The sequence below is a fragment of the Pseudomyrmex gracilis genome, unplaced genomic scaffold, assembly GCF_002006095.1.
Source record: "Pseudomyrmex gracilis isolate BER0280 unplaced genomic scaffold, ASM200609v1 scaffold_26, whole genome shotgun sequence".
Taxonomy (NCBI): domain Eukaryota; kingdom Metazoa; phylum Arthropoda; class Insecta; order Hymenoptera; family Formicidae; genus Pseudomyrmex; species Pseudomyrmex gracilis.
This window is the reverse complement of record NW_018020610.1, coordinates 96492-118170: the sequence shown is the minus strand read 5'-3', so window position 1 is coordinate 118170 and position 21679 is coordinate 96492. Positions and strand designations below refer to the sequence as shown.

General features: G+C 40.3%; 1 protein-coding gene across 4 annotated transcripts in view; it reads right to left on the bottom strand.

Annotated features, from left to right (window-relative positions):
- LOC109852272 (FH1/FH2 domain-containing protein 3) overlaps nucleotides 1–21679 on the bottom strand; it is a 102813-nt gene that overhangs the window by 9509 nt on the left and 71625 nt on the right. For 3 of the 4 annotated variants that reach the window (XM_020423285.1, XM_020423286.1, XM_020423287.1), the window contains 14 exons: nucleotides 19972–20039; nucleotides 17902–18007; nucleotides 14493–15003; nucleotides 13881–14143; nucleotides 13053–13184; nucleotides 12497–12833; nucleotides 11158–11785; nucleotides 7593–7754; nucleotides 6874–7056; nucleotides 5927–6046; nucleotides 5027–5161; nucleotides 4394–4536; nucleotides 3651–3918; nucleotides 3199–3322 (listed from right to left, as the gene is read on the bottom strand). In XM_020423285.1, the coding sequence (XP_020278874.1) occupies nucleotides 3199–3322; nucleotides 3651–3918; nucleotides 4394–4536; nucleotides 5027–5161; nucleotides 5927–6046; nucleotides 6874–7056; nucleotides 7593–7754; nucleotides 11158–11785; nucleotides 12497–12833; nucleotides 13053–13184; nucleotides 13881–14143; nucleotides 14493–15003; nucleotides 17902–18007; nucleotides 19972–20039 (3180 nt within the window). The remainder of the gene's footprint in view (nucleotides 1–3198; nucleotides 3323–3650; nucleotides 3919–4393; nucleotides 4537–5026; nucleotides 5162–5926; nucleotides 6047–6873; nucleotides 7057–7592; nucleotides 7755–11157; nucleotides 11786–12496; nucleotides 12834–13052; nucleotides 13185–13880; nucleotides 14144–14492; nucleotides 15004–17901; nucleotides 18008–19971; nucleotides 20040–21679) is intronic. The other variant, XM_020423288.1, reaches the window with a different exon arrangement.

Below are 21679 nucleotides of genomic sequence, written 5' to 3'. Positions count from 1 at the left end.
ATGACCCCGCCAAGGCCGCGCGGCCGAGGTCAATGATCCCGCCAAGGCCGCGTGGCCGAGGTCAGTGACTCCGCCAAAGTCGCGCGGCGGAGGTCAGTGACATTACTGTAGTATGTATATAATACATATAATACAATATAAAGTATAATATTATAAATATATATAATAAATTATATGTGTGTGTGTGTGTGTGTGTGTATAATATTATTTAATGTTATATATAATATAATATATTTAATGTTATATATAATATAACTTACAGTCACGTTATTTTCACGTGTTGTTTTTCTACTCTTTCCTGTCACGTGACTTTAGTTACGTTTTTAATTTTCTCTACATATACGACGAACTGTCTCAAAAAATTACTTTTCATTATTTACTCTCTCGATTTTACCGATTCGATTCGACTCGATCAACCAACCAACCAATCGGCAACGCGGAAAAGAGGCAGCAATAGGTGCGATATATTCGACTCCAAACGCGCACTTTTCGGTCCAAATGCCTTTTTTAATATAGGAAAATTTCTATTCATTAAAAACAACATGTTTTTATTTACACATAAGAGAAAAAAGCTAACTTCACAACAATATAAAAAATACAAACAAAGTCACTAACAGTGACTGCTATTCTGATTGATGTTGCGCTTAATCGAGCGATTTGTCGTTACATCGGGCAATAAATCGTCAAAATAAATCATCGTCTTGCGAGATTTTCCCAGCTGTTGAAAGAGAGTAGAGAGCCGTCGTATCCAGCTGGAAACACCGCTGCGACTTAGACAGGACGTTTAGATACTTTATGTCGGAGCATACACGGGAATAAAAGGAAGAAAAGTTATGATGGCCACAGCCACGGTAATGCACGTGGATGGTTGGGTTTACGAGCCGCACTGGTGACTGTGAGGGTGGACTCCCTTGTTCTCCGAGTCGGTCCAATCCCTTCTCCCGTGCTCCCCCTCAGCGAAAGCAGGAATAAAAATTCCACGTTTCTCTTGGGGAAGTGGTGATCCGCGGTTACAACGTAATGTAGTCTTACGAGATCCAGGACGTGTCAGTCGTTTCTGCCGCCTCTCGCGGCGGCTTTAGCCGCGTTTTTTGTTTTATCGTACGTAACGATGTATTTTTCCACCTTAAGTGAGTGGGATTTCTAAAGCTCTAAATTTATTTGCCATATTTTTATCGCGATAAAGGAAACAGATTCGTGAATAATATTCAAATTGTAACCGTGGAAATAGCAGACGTTTGGAAAAGATAAAAATAAAAAAGGATACATGTGTAAATATGTTATTAACTGCAATTGATTACATTAAAAATCGTCTCAATCTCTTTAATGTGTATTTTAATTTATTTGAAGTATAATTTTATTGTAGACTTTTAGAAACTTATATAATCTCAATAATTAATTAATCTCAAAAATAATAATAAATAATCGATATAAATTACTTACACCTTGATAATTATTTCTTTACAATTTAATATGCGATATCTTCTAACGTGAAATGCACTTGCTGACTGTATTATTCGATAAACATTTATACATAATCAATATACAGGACGAGAAGTCAACGGTGAAACGTGCTGAGGAAAAAATCAAGAAGGGAGAAAATACGGAAAAGAGCAAGTTCGTGAACAATGTTATACGATGAAGCTTACAACACCGGGAACAGAATTCTTTCGAACGAATTCAGGGAATAAATTTCTCAGAAGCTGTTATTTGCGCGATACTTCTCCGCGCCGACTCGAATAATATCTACGTCGCTTCGAATATTCCCCTTGGAAGTTAACTACTTTTACATTCTACTCTCCCGAGGCAAAGTTGCCCCGGTCTTATGTAGCGCGCGCGAGCGCGCGCGTGAGTAAAGCCGCGATAAGAAGCGAGCGAAACAAAATTCCACTCAAGTTGAAATTTTTCTCTCATGAATACGGAATTTATAAAGCTACACGCACGGCGGAGACGCTTCTCAGCGCGTCTCGGCGAACGAATGATAACACGCTACCTACAACCGAGAGTTACATTATGTTCGCGGTTTAACGACGACGAATGCATGCAACCTCGAACGTCGTCATCGCGAATTTCGGGCGATGAAAAGTGAGCGAAGGATACGTATAAAAGAGAAACTCGCTAAGAATGAGTCTTCGCGCGACGACAATGAAGATAACGAACGCGCGTACTCTCACGTGGAGCTAAACACGAGAAAAGAAACTGTATACCGGTGCCGGTATAATCACGAGGACGGCAACGCATTTACTTCTCGTTTTCCGGTAATGTCGTCAAATGACCTGACGCTATCCTTAAATCTTGCCTGCAAGAGCAGGCTGCTTAAGGGCGACATTTATCTCGCGCGCGCCGCCACCGAGCTGGAACATTACGGAGATGAGAAGAAATTCTCCGTACTTTGTTCTTATCCGTGGCGGAATAGCCGACGCGGCCGACGCCTTTTAGAAACCGCGTGTTATTTTCGCGCAAGTTAAAAGCGGGCACTAAATAGAGGCTAGACGGCACCGCCGTCATGTTACGACGTGATCGCTCGCGGTGATAAAATCTCGTTTCTCTGATCGCAAAAGCGAGAGCGCTCGCGAATCGAGCTTCTTACGTAGAGACAATTTATAAATTTTGTATTGTTACATCTCGACAAGTTTCCGGAAATTACGCGTTCTCTCTTGGCCATAAATCACATTCTTTTCTTTCAATTTTTTTTTTTTTTATAAAGATTTAACGTCACACTCGAATTGTAAAAGATTTCTGTGACATTTTAATTTGTTTCGTATCATTGTATGTTGTGATACGCGTATAGAGATGTATCTGACGATGATTTATTTGTAAAAAAATAAAATAAATCGATACAGCATGAATCATCTACATTTAACAGCAAAAAGCGTATTAAAAATGTATATCCGCCGGCTTTTATTACAACATATTATTACATATTGCGTAAGAGAGTAATACGGTTGTAATAATGAATTGTGTGTTAAATAATAGAAATAAATCTATTACGCGACACTGAACATTTGTTACTCAATTTACATTTCCAGCTTACATCATTTATTATCGCTATATATGACGCAAAACTAAAATATATTATTCATGCGAAATATTGGCTAAGTAAAGCAAAAAAAAAAAAAAAAAACAAATCAATACAGAGATATGCACTGGAAAATAGAGAGGAAGAAAATCAGCAAGAAAAATCTGACAGAAACTCACCGTCTTTCCTCTGTCTCCGCCACGGTAAAGTGCCGTGGATACTCTCGACGTCTGAAATGTCACTGCCGAGTAGTTGTCTGAGTTCCGCGTCCGCTCGATCCTCCTTTGTACGGAACTTGCCAACCTGTGTGTAAAAAGAGCAATATCCAGATTTTATTATACACAGTAAACTTACACTTTTTGACGAAGATAAACAGAGGAAATAATTTTTTAGAGAACAAAAAAAAAAGATAAAACTTTATTCTCAAACATACTCAAATAAATGTTGATATGTTAAAAGTAGAATTTTATAAAAGATCAAATAACAATGCAATTAAAAACTTCAAATTTTATATATACAAATTTCCATCAATTTAAGCTCCAAAACGCTGAATACATATGAGAATATCTCGGTTCGTGGAATTCGCTAAAAAGCTTTTCGATGAAGAGAATAAAAAAAAGATGACGCTCACTTCCGTTATCATTTTTCCTCTGGTCTTATTGCGTTCTCGATGATTGGCTTTCTTCTCGAGCTGCTGTATCACCCGTTCCCTGGTGGTTCTGTATTCCAGAGCGAATTCGGACACAATTCTGCAGAACTCGTTCGGTTTCGTGTCCTGCACTCTGTGCAGCGGTATACCGAGCCACAAGATGAATTTACGGAAACGATTTATGATACGTCTGTGCACGATGCCTAAGACGATTATCCTTTCGGCGCAATCGGCAAGAAAATCTGACATTCTGCGGCACAAAAACAAAACAACATATGTTGTACAAATATGTGTATCTTCTTTTTTTGTTTAGTAAATAATGATTTAGAAAAGAATCAAAACAATCGCGAGCTAAAAATAGAGAAAGTAGAAAATTTAATCCATTGTTTTGAAACGCGCGAAAAGAATATTTAAGGGATGAGAGGTAATAAAAATTGACGCAAAGATAAAAATGCAAATCTGTCTGAGAAAACTGCAATTGTAATGCGAATGATTGCGACGGGAGAGATGAAAGAAGTGTGCTTTCGGTAATTAATGGAAGCTCCACTTGGACGAAAGCCAGTTTTTACGAGGAAAAAAACCTCTTTCCCGAATTTATCGAAGCTACTCGGGAGTTTTTAAAACGAGAGCGACGAGGGGAAGAGTTTTACGTGAAAAGAAGCGACGGGAGGAAATCTCAGAAAGTGGTTTGCTGACGGAGAAAACTTAACGGGAATTATACTCACTTGACCTTCATCATCGTGGAACCATCGTGCTTCGCAATGAGTTTGAGATGGTCCCAGGACGCTTTGCACTCGCTCTCGAGTTTCGCGATGTTCGCCGCCAGTTCGTCAAAGTCGATTTTCGAGGCTCTTGTTACAGCGCCGATCTGAAAGCAGAAGCGCGTCGGCGGTGTCGGGAAAGTTGTTCCGACTGTGCTCAAGAAACAAGAGAAACGACTTTGACTTTGATTTAATCGAGATAATATCTGTGTTTCTGTCTCGTCATCTAGTAGAGAAGATTTTGAGAAACTTGAAACTTCAACAAATACATTTATCGAGCTAGAAAACCGAAATAATTTTAGTTTGCAAAATAATTGCACAAATTAAAAACAAAACAAAGTAGAACTGAAACTAAACACCGGATCGCTTAAATAAAATTAATCGAGGCGAGAGTATCCGTTTCAATCTTTATAATAAACCAAAGTTCTGAAAACTTTTAAGAGATTATCAGATTAAATAAAGAAAGACCTTTCGGAAAGTTGTAAGAGATACGAATACAGAAACTTGGTCACAATTACGTAAATGCAGACGCACTATCGTGCTTTCCCGGCAAAGTGTAAAGTTTTCTCAGCTTTCGACACTGTTAACTGTTCTCACCTCCGAGTAGAGATCCGTGGAATCTGGGAACTTCTCCATCACCATGTGGCAGAGATGATGAAGCAGTGAGTGCTTGTGAACCGTATCCTTCACTTCAGGTACTTTGACGAGGTATTCCAGCTGAAAGCCCTTTACCTAAAAAAAAGAAAAACGTTCTCGTAACGCGGAGCGCGTAACCCGGAAAATCGCGCGTTTCGTTTCAACGCTCGTAAATTTCCAGATTTTCACGAGGCGCAGTTAGCTCAAGACAAACTCTATAAATACACACGATGGGAGTTAAATGCGATTACTTTTGTTTTTTTTTTTTTTTGTTTTTTTTTAGAGTTTATTTGGATTTAAATAACAGAATAAATAGAAAAAAGCGCGCGAGAAACAAAATTGGAAAAGTATTCTCTAATCCAATATTACTTTCCATATCAAATACCTCTTGAAAAATAACTCTAGCTAGAAACTCGACAGGGAAAAAAATTTCTGCTGAAACAGCAAAAACAGTAATTACTTTATGGCAAGAAACATTTGCCAAGTCTATTAAATTTGTTGTTTTTGCCGACAAAACATTTTTGTTAGCGAGACAAGAAATTCAGTAACAAATTTTTCTTGCTGATCGTGTAACAGCAAAACTTTTAATTCGTTTTTATTTAAAATTACTTTTAATATATTAACAAGAGATTTTTAAACACACATTTCAAGATCGAGAACAAATAAAACTGGTGATCGTGGACTGAGATTTTGTTTTTTTTGGAAAAAATGCGGGCAGTCGGCCAAGTGGCACGAAAAGTATCCCGCTCGGCCAGCAGTTAGAACGAAATTATCGATATCGCCGCGTACTGCCGCGAACCTCGTCGGGCCGCGGAACAGACGGATTAAGCGGATATCATTTGGCTGACATTCAATACCCACCTCATTTCCGTTGAGGAATATCCCAATCGAAAGAAGCGTGCTGAGAATCCCGCGGAACGTTTTATTCACTCGCAAAGTCTCCATGCCCTGCTTCAGATCCATCAAGGGATCCGCGATTTCCTAAAAAAAAAATAATAAAAATAAAAATACACACCGTTTTGCATTTACTTCGTGCAAAAATTTATGCGTTTAAATTTTTACGTTCGCGCATCATCGTTGTCTAAAATTTTAATTCGCAGATTAAGTTAAAAATCCGGGAAACAAACCACGAAAGAACAAACCAGCCGCGTCACGTGAGAGCAGAAATATTTGCGTAACAAAAACTTCTTTGTGACTTTTAAAACTCATAATTTGGAGAGAGCGCGTTCGTAATTCCGAAGCAACTTTGAAATATTTTGAATTACGCACACTTTTGACACGAGAATTTTATTAATTGTTTGCGTCGACTTTTGTGATACATTTACGAAACACTTTTTTTTTACCGGGGACGTAGTGTGTCTTAGAGGTTCAAAGTATACAGGCGGATACGAGGAGAGTTTCCCGGTGCTATTTTGCGCTTTGGTTACGGTCGAGCGTTGCCAAGGCAGATCGTTGAGTGACCTCTCTTAGCTTGCGCGCAATATCGGAATTTGCCATTTTGTCGTTGAAGAAACGCGCCGAGAACGCTCTTCTGCGTGCCGACTTCCTCCCCTGGCATTACTGGCATTCCTTCTCATCGTTCTCGCGATAAAATCCGCACGTGAAGTCAAGACAAAAAAAAAGACGAAAACGAAGAAAAGAAGAAGAAAGCTAATTTAATTGTCATCGCGCATTGCCGGCATCCGGCGAGTATAACACACGTATAAAAATCAAACCTACAACACTCGTATGTCGTAAATAATCGCGCTTATCGAGAATTTAAAATCAGCAAACGGAGACAATATTGGAGTGTCGAGATCTTCGCTCACCTTTTCGGAGTTCTCGAAGTCCAGTTTGAACGCCCACAACTTTAGTCTTGCCGGCAGTTCCGAGATGGAGGTCAAAGTCAGCAAGAACTGTTCGGCCGATCCTAAAGGAAGATCAGGATTGGCGGCCTGCGCCTCTTGTATTCTGGACTTCTCTTCCTTCGTAGGCAGCATCGTCAGGAGTTTCTGTTGGAAAAATGTTGGGCGAAGGAGGGGAAGAAATGAGGAAGAAAAATCAATTGAAAATTAGAGAAATCAGAGTAAACACATAAATTAAGATGTATAAGTGCGTTTCAACTGAAAATAAAGGCTGACTGTGAAATAAAATTTGGAGAAATTTCAAAACGCTCTGTCGGTCGTAAATTAAAGCGGGATCGGTGTAATTTATTTGGACAAACATTCAATTTTCGAAAAGTTGGAAAATTGGTTAAAAATATACGTGACGTGAAAATTACGGAATTAATATAAATAGAATAAAAACGTACTAATGGTATAATTAATTTCGTGCCATAAACTGTTCAAATTTCTATTTTATAAAATAAAACTATTTTACAAAGTGCATGCGCGCATATATATATATAGATATATATATATATTTCTCTTTTTCTCCTTGTCCTTTTATATGAAAGTAAAGAAAAGAGAAGTGTGTTTTCGTCTTGACGTTATAGAAGTTACTTTCTGATATTAAAAAGTAACAATAAGAATGTACGACGTTCTCTTACCTCAATACCTTCTCTGTTCATGATGGTAGCGTCCATTTTCAAAATCGCAGTCTTGATCGATCTCGGCGGTGGTAATTTCGTCATACCGATGTTAATGGCGTTCGATCTTTTATGATTCAGCACGATGATCTCTTTGTTCTTGTTCATCTCTTGCTGCTTCTGCTTGCCAACAACATAATGAGAAAATACTCTGTATTCTTCTGATTACATAAAAACTCTGCTTTCGCGTGTAATACAAATGTTCTCTCTCGACATTCTGATTATATAAATCCATAATTAAGTATATTACGATCGATTAGTATTGATAAACCGTGCGACATTCTCTTCACACACACACACACACACAAGCTTTCACAAAAACTTGACTATGAGAACACATCGTGAAACATAAAAACACATTGAAACACATACAATTACATTTAAAACATATCGAAACACATGCAATTTATGAGAACATGTAGGACGTATCGAGGACGTCATTAAAACGATGAACGTGACCGTTTCTCAATGGATTGAAAGTGAAAACATATGTGAACGACTTCGAATGCTTTCCATCGAAATTATCTAGCTTGTTGGCAATTCATTGAAACGATCTCGCGTGTGTCCGACACAGTAATTATGGGACGGCAAAGATCGTAAAATTTACAGAACGTTGTTAAGTATTAAATCAAAGCGAGAGTGGTGGCTCTGTGGCTATTTCAATGTCAGCCGAAACATTTTTTTTTTCCGATCGAATTTACAAAAATTTACATTTATAATACACATATCGTGCAAAACGGAAAATTATTACGATTTAACGTAAAAAAAACAAAAAAAAAAACACAACATTGCGTGCAGGATTTTTACAACAAAGGAATATAGAAATATACGCGACACAAGAGAAAACTACAAAGTCGTAACCAAGTCACACGGACAAAGCGCCACATCACATGCCCGGCAATGAAAAGCAGTGAACAGCGCGAGCGAAACGAAAGTAGAGATTGCAATTTATCGAACGCGCGTATCGTCGCGGCAACGTTAAGAGGAACATCTGCTATTAATCGACTCGACGTGTCGTATACAGATCGGATAATCGTGCGCTACGTGAAATATGCACGAAACAACGAACGCAACAGCACGGCAACAGCAGCAACCTCTTCTCCTGAAGAGAGTGAAATACCTCCCGCGGAGTCTCCATTAATTAGTGCATTACCATCAGGTAGGTAGGTATACGGAGACGGTATATATCGATCGCGCGCCGTGGTGGTAGAAGCGCGAAATACACTCGGCGAAATTTATGCACTCGAAACGCACATGCACGTTAAATTAACAAACGGGGGAGGGAGAACAACAACAACGCGGAGGAAAGTTAAGGAATTAAGAGAGAGACTCACCTCCTGTAAAATTCCAGCATGCCATTTCGTTCATTTTTTTTTTTCGTGCGAGCACCAACAACATTGCCAAGAATACAAGAAGAAGATTAGTCTTATTGCAGTAAACCATCATCATCACCAACCCCGCTACCGCATCCGACCACACCGTCGTAATCGTTATTCATGACCGTTATCATAACCGTTATCCTCACGCGATACAGTCACGCTTAACCGCGTTATTAAATTAGCCGGTGTTATTGTACAGCGCTTATATGATAATCACATACCGTATGCGCGAAATTGAGTGAAAGTTAATATACGAATCTCAAATTGTCCTTAATGCCTACAATTTACCTCTGTAATTCACGTGCTTTTGAATTCTGAATCAAGCGGGAATTAAATTTTTGACACGTACTGACGATCCGATTATTTCCGCTACCATGTTATGTATTACATTTTAATTTAAAAACCCCGATAATACGCACATAAATATGCATGAGGTTCGCGAAAATACGCGTCATCCAGAGAGAGTGACGGTGCTAACAATCATTAGCAATTAAATAACAAGTTTAAATGTATTTATCATCGCGTTGAGAATCACTCTGTTTTTTTTCACAGTTTTTCTTAAACTTCTCTCTAACGACCACCTCGCACGTCGTGGCGCACTTTGCGCGTTGATTTTTCCGCCTTTTGCGAGTTTTCCTCTCTATTAGTCGCGAAACACGCGGTGCTAGTGGTCCTGATTTACGACGTAACGGAACGAGTGCAAGCAACTGTGCACAACGTCATTATTCGCGTCGAAGGCAAGAGCTTCCCTTCTTACACCCTTTCCTTCTATTTTCCCCGCCCCCTCCCCTCTGTCGGTTTTGTCGCCGGCAGGCTCTGGATTTTCTTGGCGGCGCGGCCACTTTTTCGCTCTTTTTTACGAGGTCGACTGTAATTATCGGTACTCCAGGTACAGGTTCAAAGGGCGAGAGGAAGGGCGGCGTCGGAAACAACGTCGGAGCGGAGAAATAACGCGACAGCTTTCAGCAACGCTCGAAAAATGTGCGCAACCTGTGCGAGAAAATTTTTTTGCCGCGACTTAGTTGCGCACACACGCGAAATATACAAGCGAAAGGAAATCCAATATAACCGCGCTATGTAATTACTGCGGTAATTAACAACGGTCTTCTCGACACGATGCAATGCGTCAGCATAATGTCAGTCGGCAAGAAATTTTTCGCGGCTTTTTGCATGAGAGAAAAAGGGTTAAATCGTTATTAATACCATATTATTTTATCTCGGTACTAATATACCTCCTCCCTCCCTCCCTCCCTCCCCATATATTATCTTATCCATATGTAACCTCTCTTTAATTACATTTAATTTATATATGTAATATGCTATATATATATATATATATATATATATATATATATATATGTATATATACGTACATTAATAGATATAAATTTGTGTAACATACATTTTTTGTGCGCGATTCAATAATTCAACTTCTTTTCAATGCATAACTATGTGTTTTTTCCCTGTGTAATTCCGAGCGTAATTGTCACAATCACAAACGACGCGCGGCGCGTCAGTCAAAGCAATGGAAAGATGTCATCCCCTTTAAACGACGCGCGCAACCTCAAATTGCTGAACCAACAGAACCGCATAGACTTTGTGTGCACGACATTGTGAATATCGTACTATCGTAAGCGCATAAGGAATTTTCAGAATATTTTTTTTCTCTACGTGACAACTTTGCGTAAGATAAAAACTTTTGTGATTCGCGTGAGATTTAACGATTCGCAAAATGTGACAATTGCGACAGAACTTCTACAAAGCAAAGTGAAAAAAGAGAGTGATGAATATAAATAATCTATTTTCTATAATATATGTCAATATCTACAAATAAACAGAATTATCAGACCGTATATAATGAGTGACGGCGTCGTGTGCACTCCGCACTTAAAAATAACATTACAAAAATTAATACCGTGAAGATAATACGGTTTTCATTTTTCACCTCGTTAGAAAAATGCCGAAGAATGTCGTACGAGACTACGATGTGTGCTTTGAGAGACAGGATACTCGGTCTTGTTTAAATGAGTTCTCTCACATCGTCGCTTTTAGCTGGTCGACGGCGAAACTCGCGGTTCGTTGTGTACTTGTGTACGGCGAAAACACAATTCGCGCTAAATCGCAAAGGAGGTCGGAAGACCACTCACCTTGGTGATGAGATCCTTAGCGCGGCTCTCGAAGAGATGCTCGAGCTTCTGCGTGTCAACGGCTACTGGCGTCAGCTCGTCCCAAATCATCTTGTGTTTGTCGAGACGCGCGAGAATTGCGGGGTCGTCCCGCACCTCTTTCCAGAACAGCTTCACTGTCTTCTTGCTCTTTTTCGCGAGCAACGACGGCGGACTCTTCGGCGTTGTGTTGCTGGTCTCGTTGGCCGGCGGCGGCGGACGCGTTATCTTCAGACTGACGCCGAAAGGACCTTGAGGAAGCGGCGGCGGCAATCTCGCACCCAGAGGCGGTGGCGGCGGTGCTTGAACGTCTCCGCCCGGAGGTGCCATCGGCGGCGGCGGGGGCGGCACTCCGTTTGTCACGTTAGCGGATCCTAGCACGTCGATCTCGTCGTCGGAATTCAGATCGGTGAAATCCAGATCGCAGAGAGACAGCGGTCTCTTCAGCTTCTTCACCAGCTCTTCCCAATGCAGCTCGTTCTCGGATTTCTTCGTTTCCTGCAGCTTCGGCAGATTATCGCCGGTCGGCGATTTCAGCACGTCCGCCTTTGATTTGGACTTCGCCAGACCTTCCTTCGCCTTCGAGATCAGTCCGCTCATGTCTCCTATCCTGTAAACACACGAGTGAAAAATGCTGGATCATAAAACTTGTCAATCTGTTTTTTACTGAACATAAAAAAGAAACTCTTAAAAGTTGTGTCGAGATTAAGCTCGCGAGAAAGCTCGCTTATTGATTTATTGAAAGTCTCGCATATCCGTAGATAGTGAACTAACTTTTACACACGAAACGCGCAACTCTCTCTCTCTCTCTCTTTCTCTTTCTCTTTTGCAACATCCCGCGTAAAATTATCTCAAACTTAGAACTTCCAACGAGATACAACAAAGTTCGCGCGACTTTTACGACTCGGTTCTTGCTGTTGTCAATATCTCGCGCCATCGTAATGTATTATTTTTCACTCTTACTTGTTAAAAGGCCGTAGTATAAACTTTTACGCTACGTTTGATAAGAAAACTTTCTGAGCGAGATGCATAAAACATAATAAGATTTACTTTTCTATTAATATCTACTGGATTTCTTAATGTTTATTTTCTCAAGTAGTTTTGCAATTTTCTGTGGCGTAATAATTTTTCACCTCTTCTTGTGAGGGAAATTTGTTTATTCTAAAGTTTAAATATGAACACAGAAAATAGATAAAGAAAGAGAGAGAGAGAGAGAGAGAGAGAGAGAGAGAAAGAGAGAAAGAGAGAGAGAGACGAGCAGGATAAATCAATCAAGTGTAATATGCATTCGAAATGAAGGTCGCGCCTTTGCCGAAATTACCTGGAAACTTTCTCCTCCACGGGGCTGCTAGGTATAAGATTCTGCGCTGCCAACTTCTGCGTGAGATCCTTGACAGTTCCCTCCCTCTTAAGCTGTAGAACTACTCGACGATCCTCGTCCTCGTCGGTGTGATTACTCTCGTTGTACTCGACACCTTCGTTGGAACTTTTGCCGTACCATGGCTTCTTCTCCTCCGAGTCGAGCTTGTTCGCGGCGTTCATCAGCGGCGTCAAGTCCTTTCTGCTGTTCGCTCTGGACAACTTGTTCGACGGAGAATCTGCATTTCTCTCGTAAGAGGTGCCGTTCGTGTATCGCAGACTGTTTGACGCAAAGGAACCTTTAAATCAGCAGAAAGCTATTGTTGTAGTGACATTTTCCCGATGCGTGTAATCTTTGAAAAAAAGATTTAAAGTGAGAGACGATAGGTTATTATATAAACATCTAATTTTTTCCTTTTGTATTTTTTTTTATACGTATTTAACAGCGAATAGGATGGATTTTACGTGAAAATGGTAAAACAATTCGCGCAGTAGATAATTGACCCGAAACTACTCACTTTCCTGATCGTCGCCGTGTCCAAGCGAAGCTCTCATGTTTGCGGTAGCCTCTTGTTGCTCTCTAATGAAGCTCCTCTGTCTCTCCGCACGTTCTCTTCGCCGTCTCAGCGCCGGTGTAACACCAACATCCACTGAAACACGTATTGTGTTTTGTTCATTAAACATCGAATTATATATACGAATAACTAAATTATTACTTTAGTCTCTGTGTGTTTCAATTACATCGACCATAGACTAATAAGTTTGAAATAACATTTGAATAAACTTTTTACGTCGAAAAAAATTTATATAGAATATAAAAAATTCTGTACCAAATTTATAATTGTTTTATAACTATGAAAATATAATCAAATAAAAAACAATTATGGATGCACTTTAAATTAAAACAATTAAATCAAGACATTCTTTCTATTGTTTTCGTATCCGGTTTGGCGCGACATGTTCCGAGATCTAATGGAACATTTTATGCCGACCGCGTCTCCAATGAAATGCGCAAGGGAACTGAAACAGCAAGGTCTCGGTAAGCGATTTGCCGATGCGGGAATCGAGAGCCCCGTGGGCGTTCAAGTTCGTATTCATCATGCAATCGAATTGCTAACGAATCAATTTACATGCGCTAGTTAAGAAGACTGTCTAAAAAATTGAGAAAATTGATCTCTGAATTAATGTTACTTGTCCATGTAAGCTCGATCTGTCAATCTCAATTTATTTATTTCGCAGATACAACTCTCTCAATAAAAAACGTTTAAACATTCCGTGCACGTTAGTGCAAACAAAAAGAGTTTGCAGATAATAATCGAGAAAAACAAGAGCCAACTGATATTTACCTTTGTTCTCTTTGTAACTGCCGTTGAGCTGAACTTCACCCAAATGGCTCTGCGAACTCTGAGAGCTACTTGATTCGTCGTCGTCGTCCGGTAGGCTCGAGTTCAAGGTGTTGTTCATTGAGCTTACGCCCAGGGAGTGATTTAATCGTGGACTAAGACGTGTATTCAAGGACATCGACAGGGGCGAGTTGCCTGTCGAGTGTCTTCGAGACTTTCGCCGCTCGTGAGAATCCACTAGAGATTTCCGATTACGCAAAGTCTTTCTGCGAAAATCCAATGGAAAATACCGTTTTTGTCAAATTGCTCTCAAGTGTAAATAGAGATATTTAGTTTTCACATATTTCTTAATGTTTTTGTTGAATATTTGAATATTAAATCGTCGTCTCTCAAATACTTGATCGCATTAAATCTGATACATATGACACATGTTTTATAAATTATAAATATATAATTTACGTATTTTTTTCCAAATTATAAATGTCAAATAATTTTAGAACTGCGAATTAGAAAACTCTCTCTCTCATAATATATCTGTATAAAAAAATTAAGAATCTTTATTAAATCTTCATTGAATTACATTCAACTGTCATGGCAATCCGTGATACTATCTACCTTATGTTGTCATCCAGTTGACGTATAGGCGAACCTCTGTCGCCGTCCTCGTGATGCAGCACCGCCTCGTAGATCTGAAACTGCCTGAGCAGATCGAGATCCGTGCCTTGCTTCGACATGTACCTTTGAATGACGCCCTCCATACCCTGTTCCTCCAGGCAATCCACTTGATCGTAATAAGTGTCCTGATCGGGGATGCCGTTCAAGCACTTGTTGATCAAAGTCGTCGCGTATATAAGCAACTCCGTATCGGCGGCGTCGTAATCCTTGAGGAGTTTCATTACGTTAATCCACGGCACCACACCCCTAGCTTGGTCCACCGCCCTTATAGCTCTGACCAGCAGCAGACTGTTCGTCTCCACGTATTCGACAAACACGAGGAGCAGTTTCAACGCCGTCTTGACTACCAGCCGAAAACGGCTGGCGATTAATGTATATAACCATTCCACAGTCTGTCCGTGTTCCATCACTCCGTTCATACCGTCGACGTACAGCATCACCTGGCCGAGTGCTGCGTGAATGCAAATAAGTTGCGAGATTAAACGCGAAAGAAGTATTCGTTCGAAAAGAAAAAGAAACAAGTTCGTTTGTTTCGTAAATAAAGTTTCCTGGGATGAATTTCAAATTCGTTGTCGCAAACAACAAGGAAAAATATTCAAAACCGAATGAAATACGAGATATGTAAATCAAGAGATGTACAGTAAGATATGTTTTTATTAACGTAAGATTTAAAAAGATATATATTCAGGCAGGTATTGCATTTCTTAAAAAAAAAGAAATTAAACAGAGGGAAGAAAAAAAAAGCTTTTATGTGGAAATGGATTCATATATCTTGACTAGATAATTCACACGAAAACATCGCGCGTATTTGACCAATGTTTTTCCCGAGAGTTTTCGAATCTGTTGATATACTGTATCATAGTCATTTATCTTGTCGTTTAATTTAGACTGCGGTGGTACTTCGCTATTTTTATTGGCGCGCAAAAATATGAACGAAAACGTCGGAACGACGACCCGGGTGCCAATGTACACGATGAGAAATAAAAGCACGAACTTCGTTAGAGTCCGAGCGATGCGAAACATCAATCTCGACCCGATCCGAAACGATGTTGCCTATTTTTTTTTTTTTTTTTTTTACGCCACACCGCTTCGTTGTTTACGAAACTGATTTCCGGCGGGTCCTCGGGTCGCGTATACGGTGCGACTGGAATTTAACGTGCAAATTTCGCCGATCGCGGTCGTAGGTAGGTTCGCTCGAATTTTATCCCATGTGAAATTACGCCCAAAAACGTGCTTGCGCTCACACGTTGCCGTTTTAAAACTCGCGTGTGTTCCGCCAAAAGCACCGCTCTCGTTGTGTCCTAAATAAATTACGACGCGCTTGGCGTGTAAAATGTGCGAAAAATACAAGGGAAAGCTGCTGCAAACGCTCATGCTTTGCAGGTACGTAAAAACCTTCTTTCAACTAAAATTAATTGGAGCAATAAGAGAAAAAAAAAACAAATTTGCCGAATAATGGTTGCATTACAGAAAATAAGTAGAAAACTTAAACTAGTGTGTGTGAGACTTTTCAAAGTAAAATTAATCTCAAACAAATTAAGTAATTAATTAAATTATAACATACAATAATAATTATATAATGTGTATGTGTACATAAAATAATTAATGTCACACACAAAATCGTAAATAAGCCAATCACGTGAAGTTCCGCTTAACCAACTATAAATTGTCAATAAACTGTGTCCCAAATTTACTTGTCAGCTGAATCGATTTTATTTGCGATAACGATATTTGTGATTTCTGCGAAAATCACATTACGTATAAACTGATAAGTGACAAAAAAAAAACATATTCTTTCTTTTAAAATTATCATCGCAGTTCTGACATTCTCGCAATCGCGTGAATCGTATCATATTCGTGTCGGCAATCAGAATCGATCGTGAAGCGATTTAAACACGTTCTACCGATCATTAATTCAGTCGTTATCATTACACGAGCCGTAAGTTATGACGTGAAATCTAATTAGAAGCTTAGATATCGATTGCGACGCGCATAAACAACATGTGCCAAATATATACATCATGTTGCTGAGTCTGCATCGCAGGCTTTAAAGTAACCGCAAGATTAGCATCTCTCTCTGCGAGATGTTATTACCAATAGGAAGAAGAAAAAAATCACACAACATTGCTTGCGGCTTCTTCCGTTCTAAAAATTAAATCTTACCACATGCTAATAGATATCACACGTTGAAATGTATTCAAGTAATGGATTTATGTAAAAATAAATATATTTATGTTAAAGTATTAAAATAAATTAAAACGGATAAATTGTGTAAAAGTATCAACATATAAATTGTAAACTCAAATTTGTTTTGTATTTTGAAATTTCTTGTATAAAAATTATGTTGAAATTTCTTATACAAAATTAATTTAAAACAGAATTTTTGTAATATTATCTTAATTTTTTATATTATTCTAATTTTTTGTTCTTCAATTTTATCTTCATGTAATAAAAATACGCAAATACGGAATTACGTAGTGTAGAATTAACGTGCTCGCTCGCATGTAAGCCCGACAGTTTACGGAGCACTTGAAACACGGCTGCAAAGTGCGACCGCGTTCGAAAGGCGCGATCAAAGGGCGTCATTCATAATTCGCGACGCATCGCGCGGTTCGACGAGCAGTCGCAACTCACCGTGGCTTCCACACGTGTTGACGCTTTCGCCGTAAACGTCGTGTGTCGCGCGTTAACGCACTTCACTGTATCAAACTCCTGTTTTAGATGGTGGTAACGTTTCGCCGTTGCGCGCGTCTTTCTCGGAAATGCAAAGACGAGAGAGAACGGCGAATGCCACGCTCGTTAAACCCAGGCTGCATTACGCCGGGCATTATCTTATCGTTACTCGCGAGATTACAGACGAGAGACACATCGCGTCTACCACCGCGAAATCTCATCGTGTGCATAAACGACAGGTGTAGCAAGGTCACGTCGTTTCCTTTAACTCAATTTGCGCGCAGTCGTTTACGGTAAGAGACTTTCCCACCGTCGTCTAATTGGACGCATCGCGTCTGTTATCGCGGAAGTTATAGAATAATCATCTACGGTATTGTTACCGCCGCGTCGAACACACACACACCCACACACACACACACCAGACGAGAGCCCCATCGCCGCGATCATTTACAAAGTTATAAAAGTTAATTGGATATAATGCACGCGAAGAAAGAAAGAGACTCCCAAGTGATCGATAAGAAAAACGAAATTTCGCGTGAGATATCTTGCGAATTTGTTATGAGCAAACGGTTTAAATAGCGTTTCAAGGTTTATTAAGTTACCGCGCTCTGAGATATTAGGTTCGCACATGCTCCACGATTCGATCTTACTGTGTTGAAACGAATAGAGCACTCACCTCGCAAAATGTAATTTTGATAATTCTGATCGGCCTCGCTGCTGACTTTGATAAGGCAGGCGAGTCCGTCATTTTGCACGAACTCATGCACCAAATCCTTGTCCTCCTGTAAAAGAACAGAGTTGTGTGATAAGACTTTGATTGCAATGTAACGCGACGAGAAAATATAATCGATGTTGCACACGCCAAACCGTTGGCGAAAGTGTTTCGCTAAAGACTGTGAAACGCGTTTGTTGTAGGATAAGCTTCTTAATTGTATTGGAGAACGAAAAGCTTTGAGACGCACAATTTGGAAAATTGCCGCGTTATACTTTGAACGTTAGCGTCGTGTATGCAATTATTTTATTGCAATTATTTTATATTGCAATGAAAAACGCAACATCGTCGCAAAGAAATCAAACAACAGGTAGTCTCGATAATGTTAATTTTTACTGATTTTATTTTTATATTCTTATTTGCGTATTAATATTTATTTAAATTTTTTCGTGTAAAACTAATTTCGAAACTCGTGTTTGTAATTTTTATTTTTCACCTTCAAATTTATTTATTGCATCTGATCTTCTCTCGATAAAAGCAGAAGCTTCCCAACAAATTAACGGGAATAAGTCGCGGGAAAAAAATCATCTCCCGAAGAACCCATCCGATATCCGATCTTGACAACGTCACGGAAGCGCGATTTACCTCTACATTACCACCTAAGCTACCCGTTCCATCGTGCAAACGGAGGAGGTTTAAATGGAATTAGTTATGCCGCGCCGGGCGCAAAGTCGCGAGCATAATGGAAAATCTACGAAGTTTGATTAAACCCCTCGTTTCCAAGGCGTCGCGACGCCGGTGCCGTGGCCCGTTCGCGATCTCGTCGGACTTCTCTCCGATTCGTATTCTCCCCCCGGATTCTCTCTTCTATCTCAACAATCCGGAAACGGTGGAAGTTTACACGGGACTTAGGCGGGACGCAGACTCGATTAGCCCGGTGGATTAAGATGCGAAATTGGACTTCGTACCGATGCGCTTCCTCCGATTCCCTCGCGTCGCCGCGAGAAGGAAATCCGGAAACTGACCGAGAGAAGAAGCACAAAGAGCACGTTCGCATTTCGATACCCGGTGGGAGAATAATTATTAAGAGAGATATATACGTTTACGCGAAGTCTCTTTGGATCAGACAACCGGTTGGATGTGCAGCTGATTAGCGCGACGGTAAATCCAATTAGTTGCGCGGATTAACGGAAAGAAGAAAGAGGACGTGTAAGAAGAATACGGGACGGAAACCCGATAATCAAAAGGGCGCGACAAAATCGTTAAACATTGGACGAGATTCAATTAACTCGCTCGATGGGGGAAAAAAAAAACAAATTAATTTGATGCTTCCAATAATTCTGTCTTTCGAAATAATTGTTGCAGCAATGAGGAAAAACGAGAAACGAGACAAAGCTTAGATCGAACAGATCAACCGTCCGTAAATATTTCAGAAACGAGTTAAATAAATTTCAGTACACATACCGGAGAAAATAACAGCAATATATTTTGACACGCTAGTCTTCGTGTCGAGAAACGATTATTTTTCCCGACGAGAGAGGGATAATATGCCATATGGAAGAAAATCGCTCGAGAGATAATCGACGAAAGAAAGCGGCCGTTGCAGGGTTAAAAAAGAAACAAATATTGACCGCGAGATCGTTATGTTTAATAAGACAGTACGAATAGTTTCGTGAAATTTTTGCGAAAATAATCTAACGGACAATCAATCAACTCGAGATAAATATTACAATTCCATGCCCTCCAGATATTTAATTCAAATTTTCACTTTTGGTTGAATCAGATTTCTCACAAAAAAAAAAAAAAGAAAAGAGATCACATCTTCGGCGAGAAGAGAAGATGCACTCGCTCGAATCGCCATGCAAATATTTGCTCGTCGGACAAGTAGTTTTTGCACAAAAATATCCTACGCCCGAGTTCGTCGCACGTCTCGCATCCACCCTCTTCGTGTATCCGATCTCATCACCGTCCTCCATCTCTCTCTCCGTTCTTCTCTTCGCCCTTCTCTCGTCGTATCGCGAATTGTGAACCTACCTGAAAGATCTGCTTGAGGGAGAAGAGAGCTCGTCGCAGCTCGCGGCCCTCGCTGTTCAGCAATTTTTCTGCAACAGACAAGCAACACGTAACCATTTATTATAATAATACTATGCGCCGCGCCGTGGCCGTCGTCGTCGTCGTCGTTGTCGTCGTCGTCGTCGTGGGCGCACATTGTTGCGCGCGTCCAAGCCCCTTAACTATAAGAACTATAAGACTCCGTCGCTGCGAGGAGTCCAGTTTTCAGATCACGGTACACTCTTGAACATCGTCGTAATGAAGAGAAGGCCGCGTTTACAACAGACCTCTTCCATCACGACGATCAAGTGCGCCCGCGTACTGCTAATTTGATATAAATTGCCGCTCAAATTATTAAATTCAACCCACGGGCGAAGCCGACGATCTTCGAGACTAATTTTAATAATATCGAGCGAAAACAGCACGGAGTAATGGAGCGGTGTCGGTTCGAGAGAAAATTTATAATGACGATTTAATAAAGTGGCTGCGTTAAGTAATTAATGTAATTTTCGTGAAGGTTAACGTTTTGAAACGCGTGAGTCTCGATTATTCTCCACAAAAGTTCTTTATTCTGCGTTTCAAATGTAAAATAAAACAGTTTTGGAAATGTAAAATAAAACGTTTCAAAGGACAAATTGTTTCTGAAAGAGACAAAATCTCGGAAGTCCATAATTAACTCCGAATTGCAATTCAAAGTTAAACATCGCACACGTTTCATGATTTCAATTAACACTTTCTCGCCGATTCGCGCGTCAATAATCGCGCGAACGCGCGCATATTCCGCGCTATTAAGCGTATATATATATATGTGTGAAACATAGCCGACAATTTCCATGAGGGTTCACGATCCCATTGAGAAGCTCGTCGTTTGACTCTTCCCTCCCTCGCACGGGTCTTGTTTATCGGACGAACAAACAGAAGTGCGTGAATTAAACGATAAAGGGGGGGAGCTCGTAATTAAACCCAATCAATTTTGCACGTCAAATTCCCGATCGAAATCTCCGCCGTCCTATCTGCGCTTTTTTTTCTCACTCACCGTCCCATTTCGCGATTCTCTTTCAATCATGGCTCACGGTATTACTAATAATTGAATTCCATTTTCACTAGTGGCGCGACACGGCAAATTGAATTTGCCGGCCGTGCCCGGGATCTCTCTCGCAACTCTCTCCCGCGGAAGTTCGCGGCGGAGTTTCGTCAGAAACGAACGGCGAGAAAAAAAAAAAAAAAAAAAAGAAACGAATCTAGCAGAGCGCGTTATCGCGGAAACGCCAATAGACCGTGAGCATATGCGTCAATTCCATCGGGAACGAGAAGCGAGACTGAAGCAGAAACAAGCGTATCGGTATTCCGCGATGTGTATATCCCGTGCGGAAGGTGTGTTTTATCTGCGCGACAATGGTTCTCAGTGACAAGTGCCGTTTATTTTTTCAGGAAACGTTTGAAAATCGGTCACATCAATTCGTAATAACGTGACGCTTCAATGGCTTTTTACGTACAAAAATGATTTTTGTTCGTCGCGGTCGCGTCTCGTTTGCAATTTTTTTTTTTTTTTTTTTCCGCAACCACGCCCGGCCGAGTCACGCGGCGCGGCGCGGGGCGAAACCCAATTCGCGATTTCTTTCGCGGAAAAGAAGGCCCGCGCGACCGCATAATCCACGGTTATCACGCGATCTTTAAATGCATAATGCAT